The 17,457-nt window shown below is 39.6% G+C and overlaps 1 protein-coding gene across 2 annotated transcripts; it reads right to left on the bottom strand.

Moving 5' to 3' along the window:
* Positions 1 to 660: 660 nt before the first annotated feature.
* Positions 661 to 14,275, bottom strand: LOC112254646 (max-interacting protein 1). 2 transcript variants are annotated; one of them, XM_024427376.2, is made up of 6 exons: positions 13,926 to 14,275; positions 12,194 to 12,296; positions 11,384 to 11,413; positions 7,672 to 7,786; positions 5,974 to 6,145; positions 661 to 2,478 (listed from the first exon to the last, which is right to left on the bottom strand). In XM_024427376.2, the coding sequence occupies exons 1-6, from the start codon at positions 14,146 to 14,148 to the stop codon at positions 2,315 to 2,317; spliced, it is 807 nt and encodes a 268-aa protein (XP_024283144.1). In that variant the 5' UTR covers positions 14,149 to 14,275; the 3' UTR covers positions 661 to 2,314. The 2 variants fall into 2 exon arrangements, with proteins under 2 accessions (XP_024283144.1, XP_024283152.1); XM_024427384.2 differs by lacking the exon at positions 11,384 to 11,413.
* Between the last annotated feature and the right edge of the window lie 3,182 nt (positions 14,276 to 17,457).

The following is a 17,457-nucleotide window of genomic DNA, read 5'->3' as shown; positions in this document are numbered from 1 at the left end:
GTGGTTCTGGGATTTTTGCTCACTGTTCTTGTGATCATTTTGACCCCACGGGGTGAGATCTTGCGTGGAGCCCCAGATCGAGGGAGATTATCAGTGGTCTTGTATGTCTTCCATTTCCTAATAATTGCTCACACAGTTGATTTCTTCAAACCAAGCTGCTTACCTATTGCAGATTCAGTCTTCCCAGCCTGGTGCAGGTCTACAATTTTGTTTCTGGTGTCCTTTGACAGCTCTTTGGTCTTGGCCATAGTGGAGTTTGGAGTGTGACTGTTTGAGGTTGTGGACAGGTGTCTTTTATGCTGATAAGTTCAAACAGGTGCCATTAATACAGGTAACGAGTGGAGGACAGAGGAGCCTCTTAAAGAAGTTACAGGTCTGTGAGAGTCAGAAATCTTGCTTGTTTGTAGGTGGCCAAATACTTATTTTCCACAATAATTTGAAAATAAATTCATAAAAAATCCTACAATGTGATTTTCGGGATTTTTTTTCTCATTTTGTCTGTCATAGTTGAAGTGTACCTATGATGAAAATTACAGGCCTCTCATCTTAAGTGGGAGAACTTGCACAATTGATGGCTGACTAAATACTTTTTTGCCCCACTGTATCTTATAGCTCTGGACACCACAATAACAAAGAACAACTGAACACTGTATAGGTACATATGGTGGTAGAGGTTTATTGATCAAGTTTTCAAGGGACCATTACCATGAACCACACAAAATAGTAGCAGGGGACCAGCAATATATTCTTTGTAAAAGTCACCTTTGATGGCTGCTTTAGCACAGGAGAGTGTTCAGAGACACTTTCTAAGTCCAAGTCTTTTTCAAAATGCATTTTACAAATGACCCAAAACTGACATTGAATAAATTCCTGGAACTAAGAAACCTGTGCAAGATTCAATTTAGCCATTTTAAGACACAGTTGGTGGTGATAATTGTTTTAGTTGTACCACAAAAATATGGGTATGGTCATAAGATAAAATGTCCAATTTGGTTAGTGGAATAGTCTTGCAGTGTGTGATTTTTGTAGACAAATACTCAAAATATACAGCTTTGTGGTTTTAACTTTGGAATGCTTCTCAACTACAATACAAAAAATAAGTTACTAAATAAGGATGCGAATCAAAACTCAAATTACATTCTGCCATGTGCTATATTGTTCATGCTACAAAGACATGAGCTCTCAAAACTGGTCAATCCAAAGCACATGACAATACAATTGAAAGCTACATTCAATACACATGCACCATTTACTTTTTTGTTCCATCTTTTACAGCCATTTTATCTTACTATTGATTACTATTTGTAATTAATACATCTATTGAAGTTGCATACAAAACAAGCAAGTGGTGTTGGACGGACAAAATTAACAGCCAACTTAAGAGTTGACATAACTGTCAATGAGTGTTATTGCTTCCGAATTGTGCTTGGGAAGTGCGGGATAGCTTATTATAGCTGCCTACCGTATACAAACAATATTACTTTTGAAATCTCAAGGGGGATTGATGTCAATCATCTCACAAAAGAGGCCACTGAGTGATACGTTTAGCCTGTCCTGTACCATTGCACTAGCTTTTGTCTGGGATAACTTGTCAAACAATGCTCAGTTCAAAACCACAACAGACTTAACTTTACATTTGTCAAAACATCTAAATAATTCAAGTGTGACCAAGACATACAGTACAACACAATAAATATTGGAAAAATAAATACTACATTTCTCAATTATATTCTAATAAATTAGGAATAACATTGGTGACTTGTGTCAAAGATTTCAAGTGTAATTGTTGTTTATTCAACCTGTAGGTACCTTAGAGAACTGGTTTGGAGTGCAGATATAGAAGCGCGAGTGACCTGCTTGGTGATGGATGAGAATCGTTTTTTTTTTACTAGAGGGTCATCTGCTAGAGGTTTCCAAAGTGGGGGGAAAAGTGGCACTGGTGAGCTTCTGGCTGGTTTTGTGGTTTTTGTGCTGGTTTTAGGAGGATACAGGTAACATTAGACTCTTAAGTGCAGTCGCCCACATCGGGCAAGATTTACAGTTGTTGTAGTAGGATTAGTCCACTTAACTGCAGGTGGGGTTTAGCTTTAAACTACTGGTTCTTGGGAGGAGAAGGCTAGTTTAGACTGCAGGTGGTTGATTTTTAGGCTGATTCATAGGAGGAGTGGTCCAGTTTTAAACTTCAAGAGGAGTTGAACTTCAGGCTGGTTATTTGTACAGTACCAGTTATAGACTGCAGGTGGAGTTTTAGGCTGGTTCTTAGGAGAAGGCCAGTTTAGAATGCAGCTGTGGATGAGGAGCTTCAGGCTGGTTCTTAGGAGGAAAAAGTCTGTTTAAGACTGCAGGTGGAGTAGCCCTCGTCACTGGCCAGGCTCTGCCGACTGCTGTGGTCATCCAAGTCACTGCAGCCACTGGTGCTGATACTGTCCAACTCTCCATGGGAGAACTCAGTGCTTTCCACGTCCACCTCGATCTCTTCTACAGAAATTGGGGTGAGATACATTTTTTTATTATGATCATCCCACACTTAGTAATCAGATAATCGTATTGATTGACAACTACTGCTTGATGACAACAAATGCTACATTATAGACTGTAACACATGTAAATTATATTTACTGGTTTGAAATGGAACTGAACCAAACGGTTTCTTAATATAATATACAGTGCCTTCAGAAATTATTCATACCCCTTGACTTATTCCATATTTTGTGTTACAGACAGAATTCAAAAAGGGTTACATTGATGTTGTAGGTTAGACTGCCCTCTTGTGGATGCATGTAATACCTACATGTATGAAACATATTTCTCTACATAAAATCTTCTAAAGGCCTCCGCATGCTTCCCATCCAAAACAGTTCGGGAACAGTTTCTGGGTATATTATGATGACATTGTGAAATTTTTGTTAGTTTTGGTCTTCACCAAAGAATTTCTGTATTTTGCTCCATTTGTCTTTCCCTCGATCCTGACTAGTATCCCAGTCCCTGCTGCTGAAAAACATCCCCACAGCATGATGATGCCACCACCATGCTTCACTGTAGGGATGGTGCCTGGTTTCCGCCAGACGTGACACTTGGCGTTCAGGCTAAAGACTTCAATCTTGGTTTCATCAGACCAGAGAATCTTGTTTCTCATGGTCTGAGAGTCCTTTAGGTGCTTTTTGTCAAACTCCAAGTGTGTTGTGCATTTTACTGAGGAGTGGCTTCCGCCACTCTACCATAAAGGCCCGATTGGTGGGGTTGCTGCAAAGATGTTTGTTCTTCTGGAAGGTTCTCCCATCTCCACAGAAGAACTCTGGAGCTCTGTCAGAGGTACTATCGGGTACTTGATCACCTCCCTGACAAAGGCCCTTCTCCCCGGATTGCTCAGTTTGGCCGGGCGACCAGCTCTAGGAAGAGTCTTGGTGGTTCCAAACTTCTTCCATTTAAGAATGATGGAGGACACTCTGTTCTTGGGTACCTTCAATGTTGCAGATATTTTTTGGTACCATCCCCCAGATCTGTGTCTCAACACAATCCTGTCTTGGTGCTCTACAGACAATTCCTTCGGCCTCATGGCATGGTTTTTGCTCTGACATGCACTGTCAACTGTGCGACCTTATATAGACAGGTGTGTGTCTTTTCAAATCATGTCCAATCAATTGAATTTACCACAGGTGGACTCCAATCAAGTTGTAGAAACACCTCAAGGATGATCAATGGAAACAGGATGCACCTGAGCTCAATTTCGAGTATCATAGCAAAGGGTCTGAATACTTATGTAAATAAGGTATTTCTGCTTTTTATCTATAATGCATTTGCAAAAAAAATATTAACACCTGGTTTTGCTTTGTTATTATGGGGTATTGTGTGTAGATTGATGAGCATTTTTTATTGAATTAATCTATTTTAGAATAAGTCTGTAATTTAACAAAATGTGGAAAAAGTCAAGGGGTCTGAATACTTTCCGAATGCACTGTACATGTACATATTACCTCCATTATCTTGACTACCCCGAACCCCTGCACATTGAGTTGGTACCGGCACCCCTTGTATATATCCTTGTTATTGTTCTTTTTATTGTGCTACTGTTTTTCCTTTTGTATATTTAGCAAATTTTTCTTATTAACTTTTTAAAAACTGATTATGGCTTGTAAGTAAGCCTTTCACAGTAAGGCCTGTTGTATTCGGCGCATGTGATAAATACAATTGTATTTTATTTGAACAGTATGCCTTAAAAAAATATGCACTTCCCTTGACTTTTCCCTCATTTTTTTCATGATACAGCCTGAATTCAAAATGGATTCAATTGATTTTGAAATACAGAAATGTCTAATTTCCATTAGTATTCACACCCCTTAGTCAATACTTTGTAGAAGCATACTTTCTGGGTATGTCTCTGAGCTTTCCACACCTGGATTGGGCATAATTTGCCCATTATTCTTTTCAAAATTCTTCAAGCTCTGTCAAATTGATTGTTGATCATTGCCAGACAACCATTTTCAGGTCTTGCCATAGATTTTCATTTAGATTTAAGTCAAAACTGTAACTCGGCCACACAGGAACATTCACTGTCTTCTTGCTAAACTTGTGTTTAGGTTATTGTCTCGGGGCTCGTGAGTGGCGCAGTGATCTAAGGCACTGCATTTCAGTGCAAGGGGTGTCACTACAGTCCCTGGTTCAAATCCAGGCTGTATCACAACCGGCTGTGATTGGGAGTCCCATAGGGCGGCGCACAATTGGCCCGGCGTCGTCCAGGTTTGGCTGGGGTAGGCCGTCATTGTAAATAAGAATTTGTTATTAACTGACTTGCCTAGTTTAATAAAGGTAAAATAAAAAAATGTAAATTAAATAAATTGTCCTGCTGAAAAGTTAATTTGTCTCCCTGTGCTGGTGGAAAGCAGACTGAACCAGGTTTTCCTCTAGGATTGTGCCTGTGCTTAGCTCTATTCTGTAAAAAAAATGTTATCCTGAAACTCCCTAGTCATTAACGATAACAAGGACACCCATAACATGATGCAGCCACCACTATGCTTGAAAATATGGAGAGTGGTACTCAGTATTGTGTTGTATTGGATTTGCCCCAAACATAACACTTTGTATTCAGGACAAAAAGTTAATTGCTTTGCAACATTTTTTGCATTATTCCTTTAGTGCCTCGTTGCAAACAGGATGCATGTTTTGGAATATTTGTATTCTGTACAGACTTCCTTCTATTCCCTCTGTCAGTTAGGTTAGTATTGTGGAGTAACGCCAATATTGTTGAGCCATCATCAGTTTTCTCCTATCACAACCATTCAACTCTGTAACTGTTTTAAAGTCACCGTTGACCTCATGTTGAAATCCCTGAGCTGTTTCCTTCCTCTCCGGTAACTGAGTTAGGAATGACACCTGTATCTTTGTAGTGATTGGGTGTATTGACACACCATCCAAAGTTAATGAATAACTTCACCATGCTCAAATTAATATTCAATTCCTGTTTTTTATGTTGACCTATCTACCAATAGTTGCCCTTCTTTGTGAGACTTTGGAAAACCTTCCTGATCTTTGCGGTTGAATCTGTCTTTGAAATTCACTGCTTGACTGAGGGACCTTACAGATAATTGTATGTGTGGGTACAGAGATGAGGTAGTCAATCAAAAATCATTTTAAACACTATTATTGCACACAGCGTGAGTCCATGCACATTATTATGTGAGTTATGCACATTTTTACCAATGAAGATATTATTGCTTGCCATAATATTTCAGCTTTGAATTTTTATGAATTTGTAAAAAATCTCGAAAACATAATTCCACTTTGACATTATGGGGTATTGTGTGTAGGCCTATGACCAAATAAATCTCAATGTAATCAATTTTAAATTCAGGTTGTAACACAACAAAATGTGGAAAAAGTAAAGGGGTCTGAATATTTTCTGAAGGCACTGTAATATTGCCACTGTCAGCCGAAATATGCTGGGAGTAACTAAGCTCTGTGCAATGGTTGGCTCACCTCGGTCCGAGTGTTCTAAGGCCAAAGGGGAACCTACGCTGTCCATACGGACTCTGTCCCTGTCTCCGCCTCCAGGGGTCTGCAGGTGGGCCAGCTGCCTCTGCAGGTGCCTCTGCTCACGCTCCAGGCTCTCCAGCTGGTGCTGACTCCTCCGGTCCAACTCCTCTAGTTTCTACACACAAACAGAGGAGAGAGAGTTAATCAACCTTAGAATTTTTTGGTATTTTATGGTGGTAGGAAAAGTATTCAATTGTCATACTTGAGTAAAAGTAAAGATACCTTAATAGAAAATTACTCAAGTAAAAGTGCAAGTAACCCAGGAAAATACTACTTGAGTAAAAGTCGAAAAGTATTTGGTTTTAAATATACTTAAATGTCAAAAGTAAATGGAATTGCTAAAAGTAAAAGTATAAATAATAAACAATTCTTTATATTAAGCAAACCAGACGGCACAATATATATTTTTATTTATTTATGGATAGCCAGGGGCACAACTGAAAACTCAGACATAATTTACAAATTAAGCATTTGTGTTTAGTGAGTCCACCAGATCAGAGGCAGTAGGGATGACTAGGGATTTTCTCTTGATAAGTGCGTGAATTGGACTATTTTTCTGTCAAAATGTAACGAGCAGTTTTGGGTGTCAGGGAAAATGTATGGAATAAAAAGTACATTATTTTAGGGGGGAATGTAGTGAAGTACAAGTAAAAGTTGTCAAAATATAAAGAGTAAAGTACAATTACCCCCTAAACGACTTAAGTAGTACTTCAAAGTATTTTTACTTAAGTACTTTACACCACTGGTATTTTATGAATAATAATTGCATATAAATAAATGGTGTATGATAAGGAGCAGCTATTTATCACATTTTGTTAGACATCTGCGCATAGTATGACACAGATATTCAGTTTTACTGTAGAAATGATAGAATCTTCAACAGCTGCCATTTGCAAACATATTTAAAATGGAATAATGTTTTTGTTTTTGTTTTACTCTACTCTTGTGACAACACAAATTCTGCCCATTCAAGATTGAGGGACAAACTGAGTGTGTTCTTCTGAGCCTGAATAATCATATGTGAATTTATCCACATCAGACCAGGCTAAAAATACCAACAGATCCAAACAGCTGTTGTGGCAAAGTAATTCCTGACATTTTTGTACAATGGCCAAATGTAGAGCTGGATTTGCTGCTTGTAGGAAAACAAGGGCAACGGCTGGGTTGGTTCAGGCTAAGCATACAAGCCACCCTTTCTTTCACTTTTTATTTTCTTTCTGAAACACAGCAATGTGCAAAACATTTCTCAGATCAATTGGAAATACTTTTTCAGAGTTCACAAGGGGGTGACAAATAGGTTCCAGACTATATCTACACCTGGATAAAATGGGAAAATTCAAGCTTTCTAATCAATCATGTTTGATAAATCAGTTATACCCATTAAAGGTATATCCCCATTTCTCTTGCATTTGCTTGCGTTTCCAGGCCCACAAGTGTGCAGCCAGGAATAGCAAGTGATTTGTAGGCTGAGGAAGTAGACCACATTGTGTTTGTGTGCTGCAGTGCTGTGGCAGGTCATGGGAGCACACAGCTTCTCTATCCATAGGCAAGGAGCTTCCATTGAACCATTCACTATTCACCAGATCCCATAACACCTTGGTCCCCATGACACCACCATGGTGGCATTGTTGACTACAGTACCTTAATGTGCCCCTTGGCCTTGTTGAGCAACCCCAGGGTAGTGTGCCGACTGCAGTCTGGTCCCAGTGGGATCAGTGTCTTCAACCTCTCCAAACACAGGCGGAGATGTGCTCGTCTAAGAGGGCGAAGAAGCAACAGACTGCTCTTTAGTGAAACCAATAATAGGAATGGTCTCTCTACATCCAGATGAAATTCCTGGATTTGAATATCATGATCCCCCTCCACATCGATTGATGAATATCTTTGGACGTAATTAGTTATTGATCTGGTTATTATACTGAACAAAAATACAAACACAACATGCAACAATTTTAATGATTTTACTGAGTTAAAGTTCATATGAGGAAATCATTTAATTTAAATACAATCACTAAGCCCTATTCTATGGATTTCACATGACTGGGAAAGCACATACAGTTTGCATCTGTTGGTCGCAGATACCTTTAAAAAAATGGGCCTAACAATGGGCCTCAGGATTTCATCATGGTATTTTTGTGCATTCAAATTGCCATTGGTAAAATAAAATTGTGTTTATTGTCTCTAGTTTATGCTTGCCCATAGTATAACCCCACAGCCAGCATGGGGCACTCTGTTCACAACGTTGACATCAGCAAAACCCTCGCCCACACGACACCATACACATGGTCTATGGTTCTGAAGCCGGTTGGATGTAATGCCAAATTCTCTAAAATGACGTTAGAGGCGGCTTATGGTAGAGAAATTAACAATAAATAATCTGGCAACAGCTCTGGTAGACATTCCTGCAGTCAGCATGCCAATTGCACGCTACCTGAAAACTTGAGACGTCTGAAGCATTGTTTTGTGTGACAGAACTGCACATTTTAGGGTGGCCTTTTATTGTCCCCAACATCTTAGCCTGCCACACCTATCAGGTGGATGGATTATCTTGCCAAAGGGAAAATGCTCACTAACAGGGATGTAAATAAATCTGTGAACAACATTTGAGAGAAATTTGTTTTTTGTGCATATGGAACATTTCTGGGATAATTTATTTCAGCTCATGAAACATGGTACCAACACTTTACATGTTGCATTTATATTTTTGTTCAGTATAGTAATAGATTGAGCTACAAAAGAAGACCCTTTATATTATTTTCCATTTTGTTGGATAGAAAGATTTAATAGTCCGGGCCCATTGCTGCTGAGGTCAGCCAGTATGACAGGCATACAGACAATCTTGTTTTAAGGTCATGGCCTTTGCTCCATAAGAACGGAACATTCTAGTGTCTAGAAACCCCCTGTGTAGTGCAATTTGAGATTGAGCTATTATCATCCAGAGGCCTGGGCCTTCCCTCTTCTGTGTTCAATGATGATTCCCACACTGGCAGCTCTCTGCATATTAGCTCTCTTCACTGCACAGAAAAGCTTAGCTTACGGGGAGTGAAGCACACTGTCTGAAACAAGCAGTTCCAGTTCCAACTGTGAAAAAATTGTATGGTTGTCTTCCAAGAACAACCTGTACTGGACTGCACTCCCTGATTTGCCATGCAAAACAGACTGTTCTACCACCAGGATGCTAGCATGCTAATGTACAAACAAACTTGAAATTGTGAAGGTGTTGATAAAATACAGTGGGGCAAAAAAGTATTTAGTCAGCCACCAATTGTGCAAGTTCTCCCACTTAAAAAGATGAGAGAGGACTGTAATTTTCATCATAGGTACACTTCAACTATGACAGACAAAATGAGAAGAAAAAAAATCCAGAAAATCACATTGTAGGATTTTTAATGAATTTATTTGCAAATTATGGTGGAAAATAAGTATTTGGTCACCTACAAACAAGCAAGATTTCTGGCTCTCACAGACCTGTAACTTTTTCTTGAACTTGTTATCAGTATAAAAGACACCTGTCCACAACCTCAAACAGTCACACGCCAAACTCCACTATGGACCAAAGAGCTGTCAAAGGACACCAGAAACAAAATTGTTGACCTGCACCAGGCTGGGAAGATTGAATCTGCAATAGGTAAGCAGCTTGGTTTGAAGAAATCAACTGTGGGAGCAATTATTAGGAAATGGAAGACTTACAAGACCACTGATAATCTCGCTCGATCTGGGGCTCCATGCAAGATCTCACCCCGTGGGGTCAAAATGATCACAAGAACGGTGAGCAAAAATCCCAGAACCACATGGGGGGACCTAGTGAATGACCTGCAGAGAGCTGGGACCAAAGTAACAAAGCCTACCATCAGTAACACACTACGCCGCCAGGGACTCAAATCCTGCAGTGCCAGACGTGTCCCCCTGCTTAAGCCAGTACATGTCCAGGCCCGTCTGAAGTTTGCTAGAGAGCATTTGGATGATCCAGAAGAAGATTGGGAGAATGTCATATGGTCAGATGAAACCAAAATAGAACTTTTGGGTAAAAACTCAACTCGTCGTGTTTGGAGGACAAAGAATGCTGAGTTGCATCCAAAGAACACCATACCTACTGTGAAGCATGGGGGTGGAAACATCATGCTTTGGGGCTGTTTTCCTGCAAAGGGACCAGGACGATTGATCCGTGTAAAGGAAAGAATAAATGGGGCCATGTATCGTGAGATTTTGAGTGAAAACCTCCTTCCATCAGCAAGGGCATTGAAGATGAAACGTGGCTGGGTCTTTCAGCATGACAATGATCCCAAACACACCGCCCGGGCACGAAGGAGTGGCTTTGTACAATCTTCTCAACTCCATAGAAAATCTTTGGAGGGAGTTGAAAGTCCGTGTTGCCCAGCAACAGCCCCAAAACATCACTGCTCTAGAGGAGATCTGCATGGAGGAATGGGCCAAAATACCAGCAACAGTGTGTGAAAACCTTGTGAAGACTTCCAGAAAACATTTGACCTCTGTCATTGCCAACAAAGGGTATATAACAAAGTATTGAGATATACTTTTGTTATTGACCAAATAAGTATACCTATGATGAAAATTGCAGGCCTCTATCATCTTTTTAAGTGGGAGAACTTGCACAATTGGTGGCTGACTAAATACTTTTTTGCCCCACTGTAAAATTTGCCGCTTTATTAGCCAGTATTACATGTTCAAATTCTGGGTCAATATATTTAGAATAACATCAGGATATGCTAAATAAATCCAGCCTTCACAGTATTTTGGATTATCAGCTTGAAGTTCCATTTTGAAAAGACAGTTGGAGATAAAGTCACTGGATATAACTATTTGCCACACCACATAAAATGTTACGAAATGTGTAGCATAACAACATCCCTGTATATGTATTTATTATGGATCCCCATTCGCTGCTGCACTCTTCCTAAGGTCCAGCAAAATTAGGCAGTTATACATTTTTTTTAAACATTACAATACATTCACAACAGATTTCACAACATATTAAGTGTGTGCGCCTGTGTTACTTGTGCACTATCAAACCATGTCTCAGTCTGCACAGTTGAATGATTATGTGGATATGATGTTTGATATGCACCAAGACAGGTTATGCACCATCAGATGTATTAGGCCTATATCTCTTTGACTAATTCATTATTGTGTAACTCAAGTGTTTTACCCCATGTTACACAGTTATGGACCAAATCACAGTCGGGTGGGGAATCAGAGTAGAGAAGAAAATGGTAGATGAGTGCACATTCAGTACTTGCAGAGATCTTCAATTGATCAACAATAACTACTGTCAATGGAAATACTCGCAATGGCCTCTAACACAGAATGACAGTCACAACCCCTTCTGACTCACCTATTTTTTTCCAGCTCATTGTGTGCTGATCTGGGTGTAAAACAAAATGGACAGGTTATAGACCATAGACTTAGATAGACATTTCACCATTGTATCTATCTTATTATGGCATCTGTGAGAGCATGGGCAGTGCCATTGAGGCCATTTCCATTTTGAAGTTGTCCATTTTCTTCTACTACTCCTATGAGTTAACAAACAAACTGAAACGGTGCATACTACCACCTAGAGTGTGTTGTTTGAACAGGTATAAGGCCAAGGTTTGCGGTTTACTGCCAGCTGCAGTTATGGAATGTTTGCTCACAAGTATAATTCATTGGCTGATCCCTCCTGATGACCCAAATGGAATCATGTGATCCTTTCTTAACCCATAAGACATCCCACCCAGTTTACTACTTTAAAATGGTGAAAGTGGCGCTGCCCATGCTAAAACTGGCTTTTGGGCACTAGAGTCTTCTATCTATTTCTATTTTATAGACAGAAATCCATGGACAAGATATGTTACCAATACGCTTTGTAAAATACTAGTTTGACAGTTTCTGTCTTGGTGCACTTTGTTTCTTTCAAGTCCAATAATGAAGAAGGGGTAAAAACGAAATGTTATCAAATCAAAATGTATTGGTCATGTCCAAATATTTGCAGGTGTTATAGCAGATGCAGTGAAATGCTTATGTTACTAGCTCCAACAGTGCAGTAAACTGTCTCGTCAATACAATACAAATACACAAATAATCAAAGAGTGAGCATGCAACTGTAATAACATGGGTATTTGTAATATCACAGTTATAAATAATTGTGGCAAGATTAATTTACCTGTTGTGAATATTGTCAATTTTCTTATTCTTTAATTTCCGTTGTCTCTGATGATGCTTGTTCTGAGTTGCAGGGCATGTTGAGGCATATCCATGTTCACATTCTGTTGATGAAATGTATATTTTTAACACATTAGGCCTTACATTATAATTCTGTCATTTCTGTCAGACAAATACTTTTTTTGTTTTGGTCTGTAACATTTGTGACATTAAGCGAGTCCCAAAACAACAGGGAATGAATAAACAACATCTCACATAGCCTACCCCTCCCTCCTGTCTATATGCTGCAGCTTCCAATAATCTTACAATGTTGGCGAACAGTAATGTAGTCATACTGTTGATTATTTTAAAACATATATATAAAGAAAAAAGTTGTATATTTAAGTTTAGTAAAATGCCTATAGCTTCACCCAACACTGTCTTTTACTTTCTCAACAGCATGGTTTATTGGTTTATTGAAAAATACTAACAAACTTTCTTCAAGACATAGGCCTACTCATTCATTACCAATTTTGAAATCTCACTTAGTAGGCTATATTAGGCTACATTAGACAATAAAATGCATATAGAAAACTATAACATGTATAATAGGCTATAAACATTTTTACCTATTTCTAGGTTTAATAAAATATCCAATATGAGATTGATGACAACAGAATTGTTTTAATGTGATATTTTATTTATTTGATCTAATCCTAAATTGTGTATACACCTACAAATCCCACATAATACATGTGACGTCAAAGTTTAACCTGGGTTTGATTGGGTATCTGCAAGGACTCGAGACGGGAACATGGGTTTAGTCCAATCAAAACGGACAATTTTGTTCCATGTGGAAACCATGTGAGCAACAGTGAAGATACGAGGAAGCGCAATTGATTGAAATAAAGAAAGTATAGGGCTGGCATTATAGGGCTTCTCTATTCAGCCTCTGCACAACATGCCGACTTTTCAACACATTTTTAAGGGTTTATTTGCCTCATTTGACAGTTGGATTTGGTCTGAGATAAATAAGCATAGGCCTACGAATTATTTGCTTTTCTTCGGCCTGCAGGCGTCCACATCCACTGCCAGAAATGTAATGAAAACCTATGCTCAGTGTTGAGTAGGCTAGGCTAGGTTTTAAAATAAGGTGAGTGGGAGCTTGATAAATCGACAAGCCTATTATGTAGCCTAAATATTTTAATAAGTAGCCTACAATTTAGGAAGACATAGCTCAAAGGAAGACAGTCCAACGCACACAGGGCAACCTTCGTGGATATCATTAGGATATGTTTACTTTAGGCATATTCATGTCTCTAAGAAAATTGAATTAATGGGGCCATAGTCAAGTCTCATCCAATTGGAAAATGCGCACTTGAATAGCCATTTAAATTATGCTACCATTCGTAGAAAATGACATAGCGGGTGAGAGCATAATTCTATGTCACGGGTTTGCTTTTGACCATGGATTGTTTTTTTTTGTAGGCTATATCTCATTCACAAACCAATCAAAATATGTTCAGTCCAAGTGATTCATTTGAAAAACTTACTGGCATTATCTCAACAAAATGTGCATTGGCAGAATAGGTTGAAATATTAGGCCCATTCACAATCAGACAAATGGAAGCAGGGGAGTCAGACAGTTGCCTCTCATGTTTACGCGTCTTTTGTCGCCCTAACCATTTCGGTCCATTGTTGTCTGCCTTGGCGAGCCTGCCTCTGAAATAACCAGAATAGCCTACATTACTTACTTCCGTTGTTCTTTTCATTGTTCTCAATGTAATTTGCTGCATCCAGCAACACCTGAACGTTTTTCATAAAAGTGTCGATTTGGTCCATTGCGGAACATTCGGAATATAGAATGTCGGAATATCCAGACATATCGCTAAAATCCTGTTGGTCCATAGACGCACCCGAATCCAAAAGGATCTCGTCTGATTTCAACTCGATCTGCTGTCTCATATATTTAACCATTTTCTTTTATGAGAACTGGCAGCAGTCTAAATTTGGTCTCCTTATCCAAACTGTGCAATGTGCAGAATGAGGGAGATACTGCATTGAACTGGAGTAGATGGAATTGTGCAGTCCTTGAGCCACTTGCCCTAGTTGGCGGTTAATCCCTCCCACCAAAGCATGCACATTGCATTCACCATAGTCAACTGTATGCAAGCCTCGTCTTCAACATATTGCAGGAAAGCAACATGTATATGTATGTATAGTTTTACACATTACCACATCAGTATTCACAATATAGCTAATCCTGATTATAATTCCCCAAAATGGACTGAACGTTTGGCTCACATAATGTGTAATGCATGAATGTAATTTGTTTTAGACTAGTTTAAATCATTTCTCTACTTGTACAGTATATTGTTACTCCCTTTATGACTAGCATCTGCATCAAAGCATTTACTAGTGATGGGGTAAAAACAAATGAGGCTGGCGTGCAGGTGATCACATCAGTTTAAAGAAAATCCATAGTGTGACCTGCTTAACAAGGACAGAGGAATTTAACCTATTGAAAATGTCTTCCTCTACCTATCACATCAAGTCCTCACATAAAGTGCATTGTCATCCGGCCTCAATCGCTTTAATGTATTGAAGTAGGATGCTCTGCAGGGCCTTGATATGATTGTGAATGCACCTCCAAAGTCATAGGTTAGAGTTTAAATCATTTCCCAATAGACAGAGTTTAATGGAATGCATTTATGAGCATACACTGTGGAAGAACTTGGTGCGTGGCCATGCACGCCATGCACGCCTCCAACTCAATCATCAAGTTTGCGGACGACACAACAGTGGTAGGCTTGATTACCAACAACGACGAGACGGCCTACAGGGAGGAGGTGAGGGCCCTCGGAGTGTGGTGTCAGGAAAATAACCTCACACTCAACGTCAACAAAACTAAGGAGATGATTGTGGACTTCAGGAAACAGCAGAGGGAACACCCCCCCATCCACATCGATGGAACAGTAGTGGAGAGGGTAGCAAGTTTTAAGTTCCTCGGCATACACATCACAGACAAACTGAATTGGTCCACTCACACAGACAGCATTGTGAGGAAGGCGCAGCAGCGCCTCTTCAACCTCAGGAGGCTGAAGAAATTCGGCTTGTCACCAAAAGCACTCACAAACTTCTACAGATGCACAATCGAGAGCATCCTGGCGGGCTGTATCACCGCCTGGTATGGCAACTGCACCGCCCTCAACCGTAAGGCTCTCCAGAGGGTAGTGAGGTCTGCACAACGCATCACCGGGGGCAAACTACCTGCCCTCCAGGACACCTACACCACCCGATGCTACAGGAAGGCCATAAAGATCATCAAGGACACCAACCACCCGAGCCACTGCCTGTTCACCCCGCTGCCATCCAGAAGGCGAGGTCAGTACAGGTGCATCAAAGCTGGGACCGAGAGACTGAAAAACAGCTTCTATCTCAAGGCCATCAGACTGCTAAACAGCCACCACTAACATTGAGTGGCTACTGCCAACACACTGTCAATGACACTGACTCTACTCCAGCCACTTTAATCATGGGAATTGATGGGAAATGATGTAAATATATCACTAGCCACTTTAAACAATGCTACCTTATATAATGTTACTTACCCTACATTGTTCATCTCATATGCATACGTTGATACTGTACTCTATATCATCGACTGCATCCTTATGTAATACATGTATCACTAGCCACTTTAACTATGCCACTTGGTTTACATACTTATCTCATATGTATATACTGTACTCGATATCATCTACTGTATCTTGCCTATGCTGCTCTGTACCATCACTCATTCATATATCCTTATGTACATATTCTTTATCCCCTTACACTGTGTATGACAGTAGTTTTTTTTGAATTGTTAGTTAGATTACTTGCTCGTTATTACTGCATTGTCGGAACTAGAAGCACAAGCATTTCGCTACACTCGCATTAACATCTGCTAACCATGTGTATGTGACAAATAAAATTTGATTTGATTTGATTTGGTATTTAAGTGATAATACCCAAAAAGCCTGTGTTTGGAGGATATAGTGGCACGGGTGTGTTGTTAGGCCCGAGACGAAGTACAGTCGTTCAGTCTTTTTGTTCTGTATCTATGGACGTGACCCAGTCGTTCGTTCTAAATGTTCCATTGCCATACTGGCTGGCAACGTGCATATCCCTTGCTTGCTAGCTAGCCAACTATGGCTAACTTACATTCACGGATACGGCAAACTTGCAGCCAGAATAACAGCAAAGTAGCCGCATTTGCATTTGTTTAAGCTGTTTTCTAGTGACATTTATTTGTATACATCCATAACAATGAGCTAATGATGCACGATTTTGCCTGGCATAGAAAATGGGCTCACTTGTCAGGACACTTGTTCGGAGAAGTTAGCCAACAACACAGCTAACACAATCACTTCAAACTGAAGCTGGAAAGCCTGCAAACTAGCTTCACTTTGTTTGGTTTTTACCTTTTTTCAATGGACATTTCTTTTGTTAATATCCATAAAAATTAGGCCAGCTGATTCATGATTTCCACTGGCTGAGAAACGCTGCCTGTCTGCCTCGTCCTGACTCACTACATGTTCATTACTATGGGACAGCTGGAGATCAAATTTGAATATTGAACAAATGTTGCAAATGTCGGAGAGACAGACAGTGCAAGGTTTATACAAATCTCCGCTGAAAACTAAATGTTAGTCTTAAAGAAATGTGTGATAATGGTGGATATAGTGGAAATCATGTTTATAAAGTGCCCTGGCTGGGCTAATGAGACAGTGGATTGCGCAGTCAGATGGAACAGAGTAAATAGGCATTTTAATGTCATAGATTTAGCAGGTGGTAACTTGTGGAATAGACACCGGCTAGAATGCGGTTTTAACCAATCAGCATGCAGGATTACAACCACCCGTTGTATAATATATAATATCCCACATTCCTTCCACAAGGTTTAGTCACTTTAGCACCCCCTGTTGCTACTTTGAATACATAAACATACAATTTTCTGGAGACAAGCATTATTTTCAATGTTAACATTTTGTATTTGTATGTTTGACTTACAATAACCTACTTCAATAGACTTGACTTCTGAAAAGGTCAAATCTAAATAAATTAATCCATTGTGGGACCACTTCAAATGAACTATACAATAATATTTATTGCTCCATATAAAGCAAGGGTGTCAAACTCATTCCACGGAGGGCCGAGTGTCTGTAGGTTTTTCCTTTCAATTAAGACCTAGACAACCAGGTGAAGGGAGTTCCATCCTAATTATTGACCTTAATTCATCAA

Source organism: Oncorhynchus tshawytscha, linkage group LG01 (assembly GCF_018296145.1).
Source record: "Oncorhynchus tshawytscha isolate Ot180627B linkage group LG01, Otsh_v2.0, whole genome shotgun sequence".
Lineage (NCBI taxonomy): Eukaryota > Metazoa > Chordata > Actinopteri > Salmoniformes > Salmonidae > Oncorhynchus > Oncorhynchus tshawytscha.
Note: the sequence above shows the minus strand (reverse complement) of the source record. Positions and strands in the feature narration are given on the sequence as shown.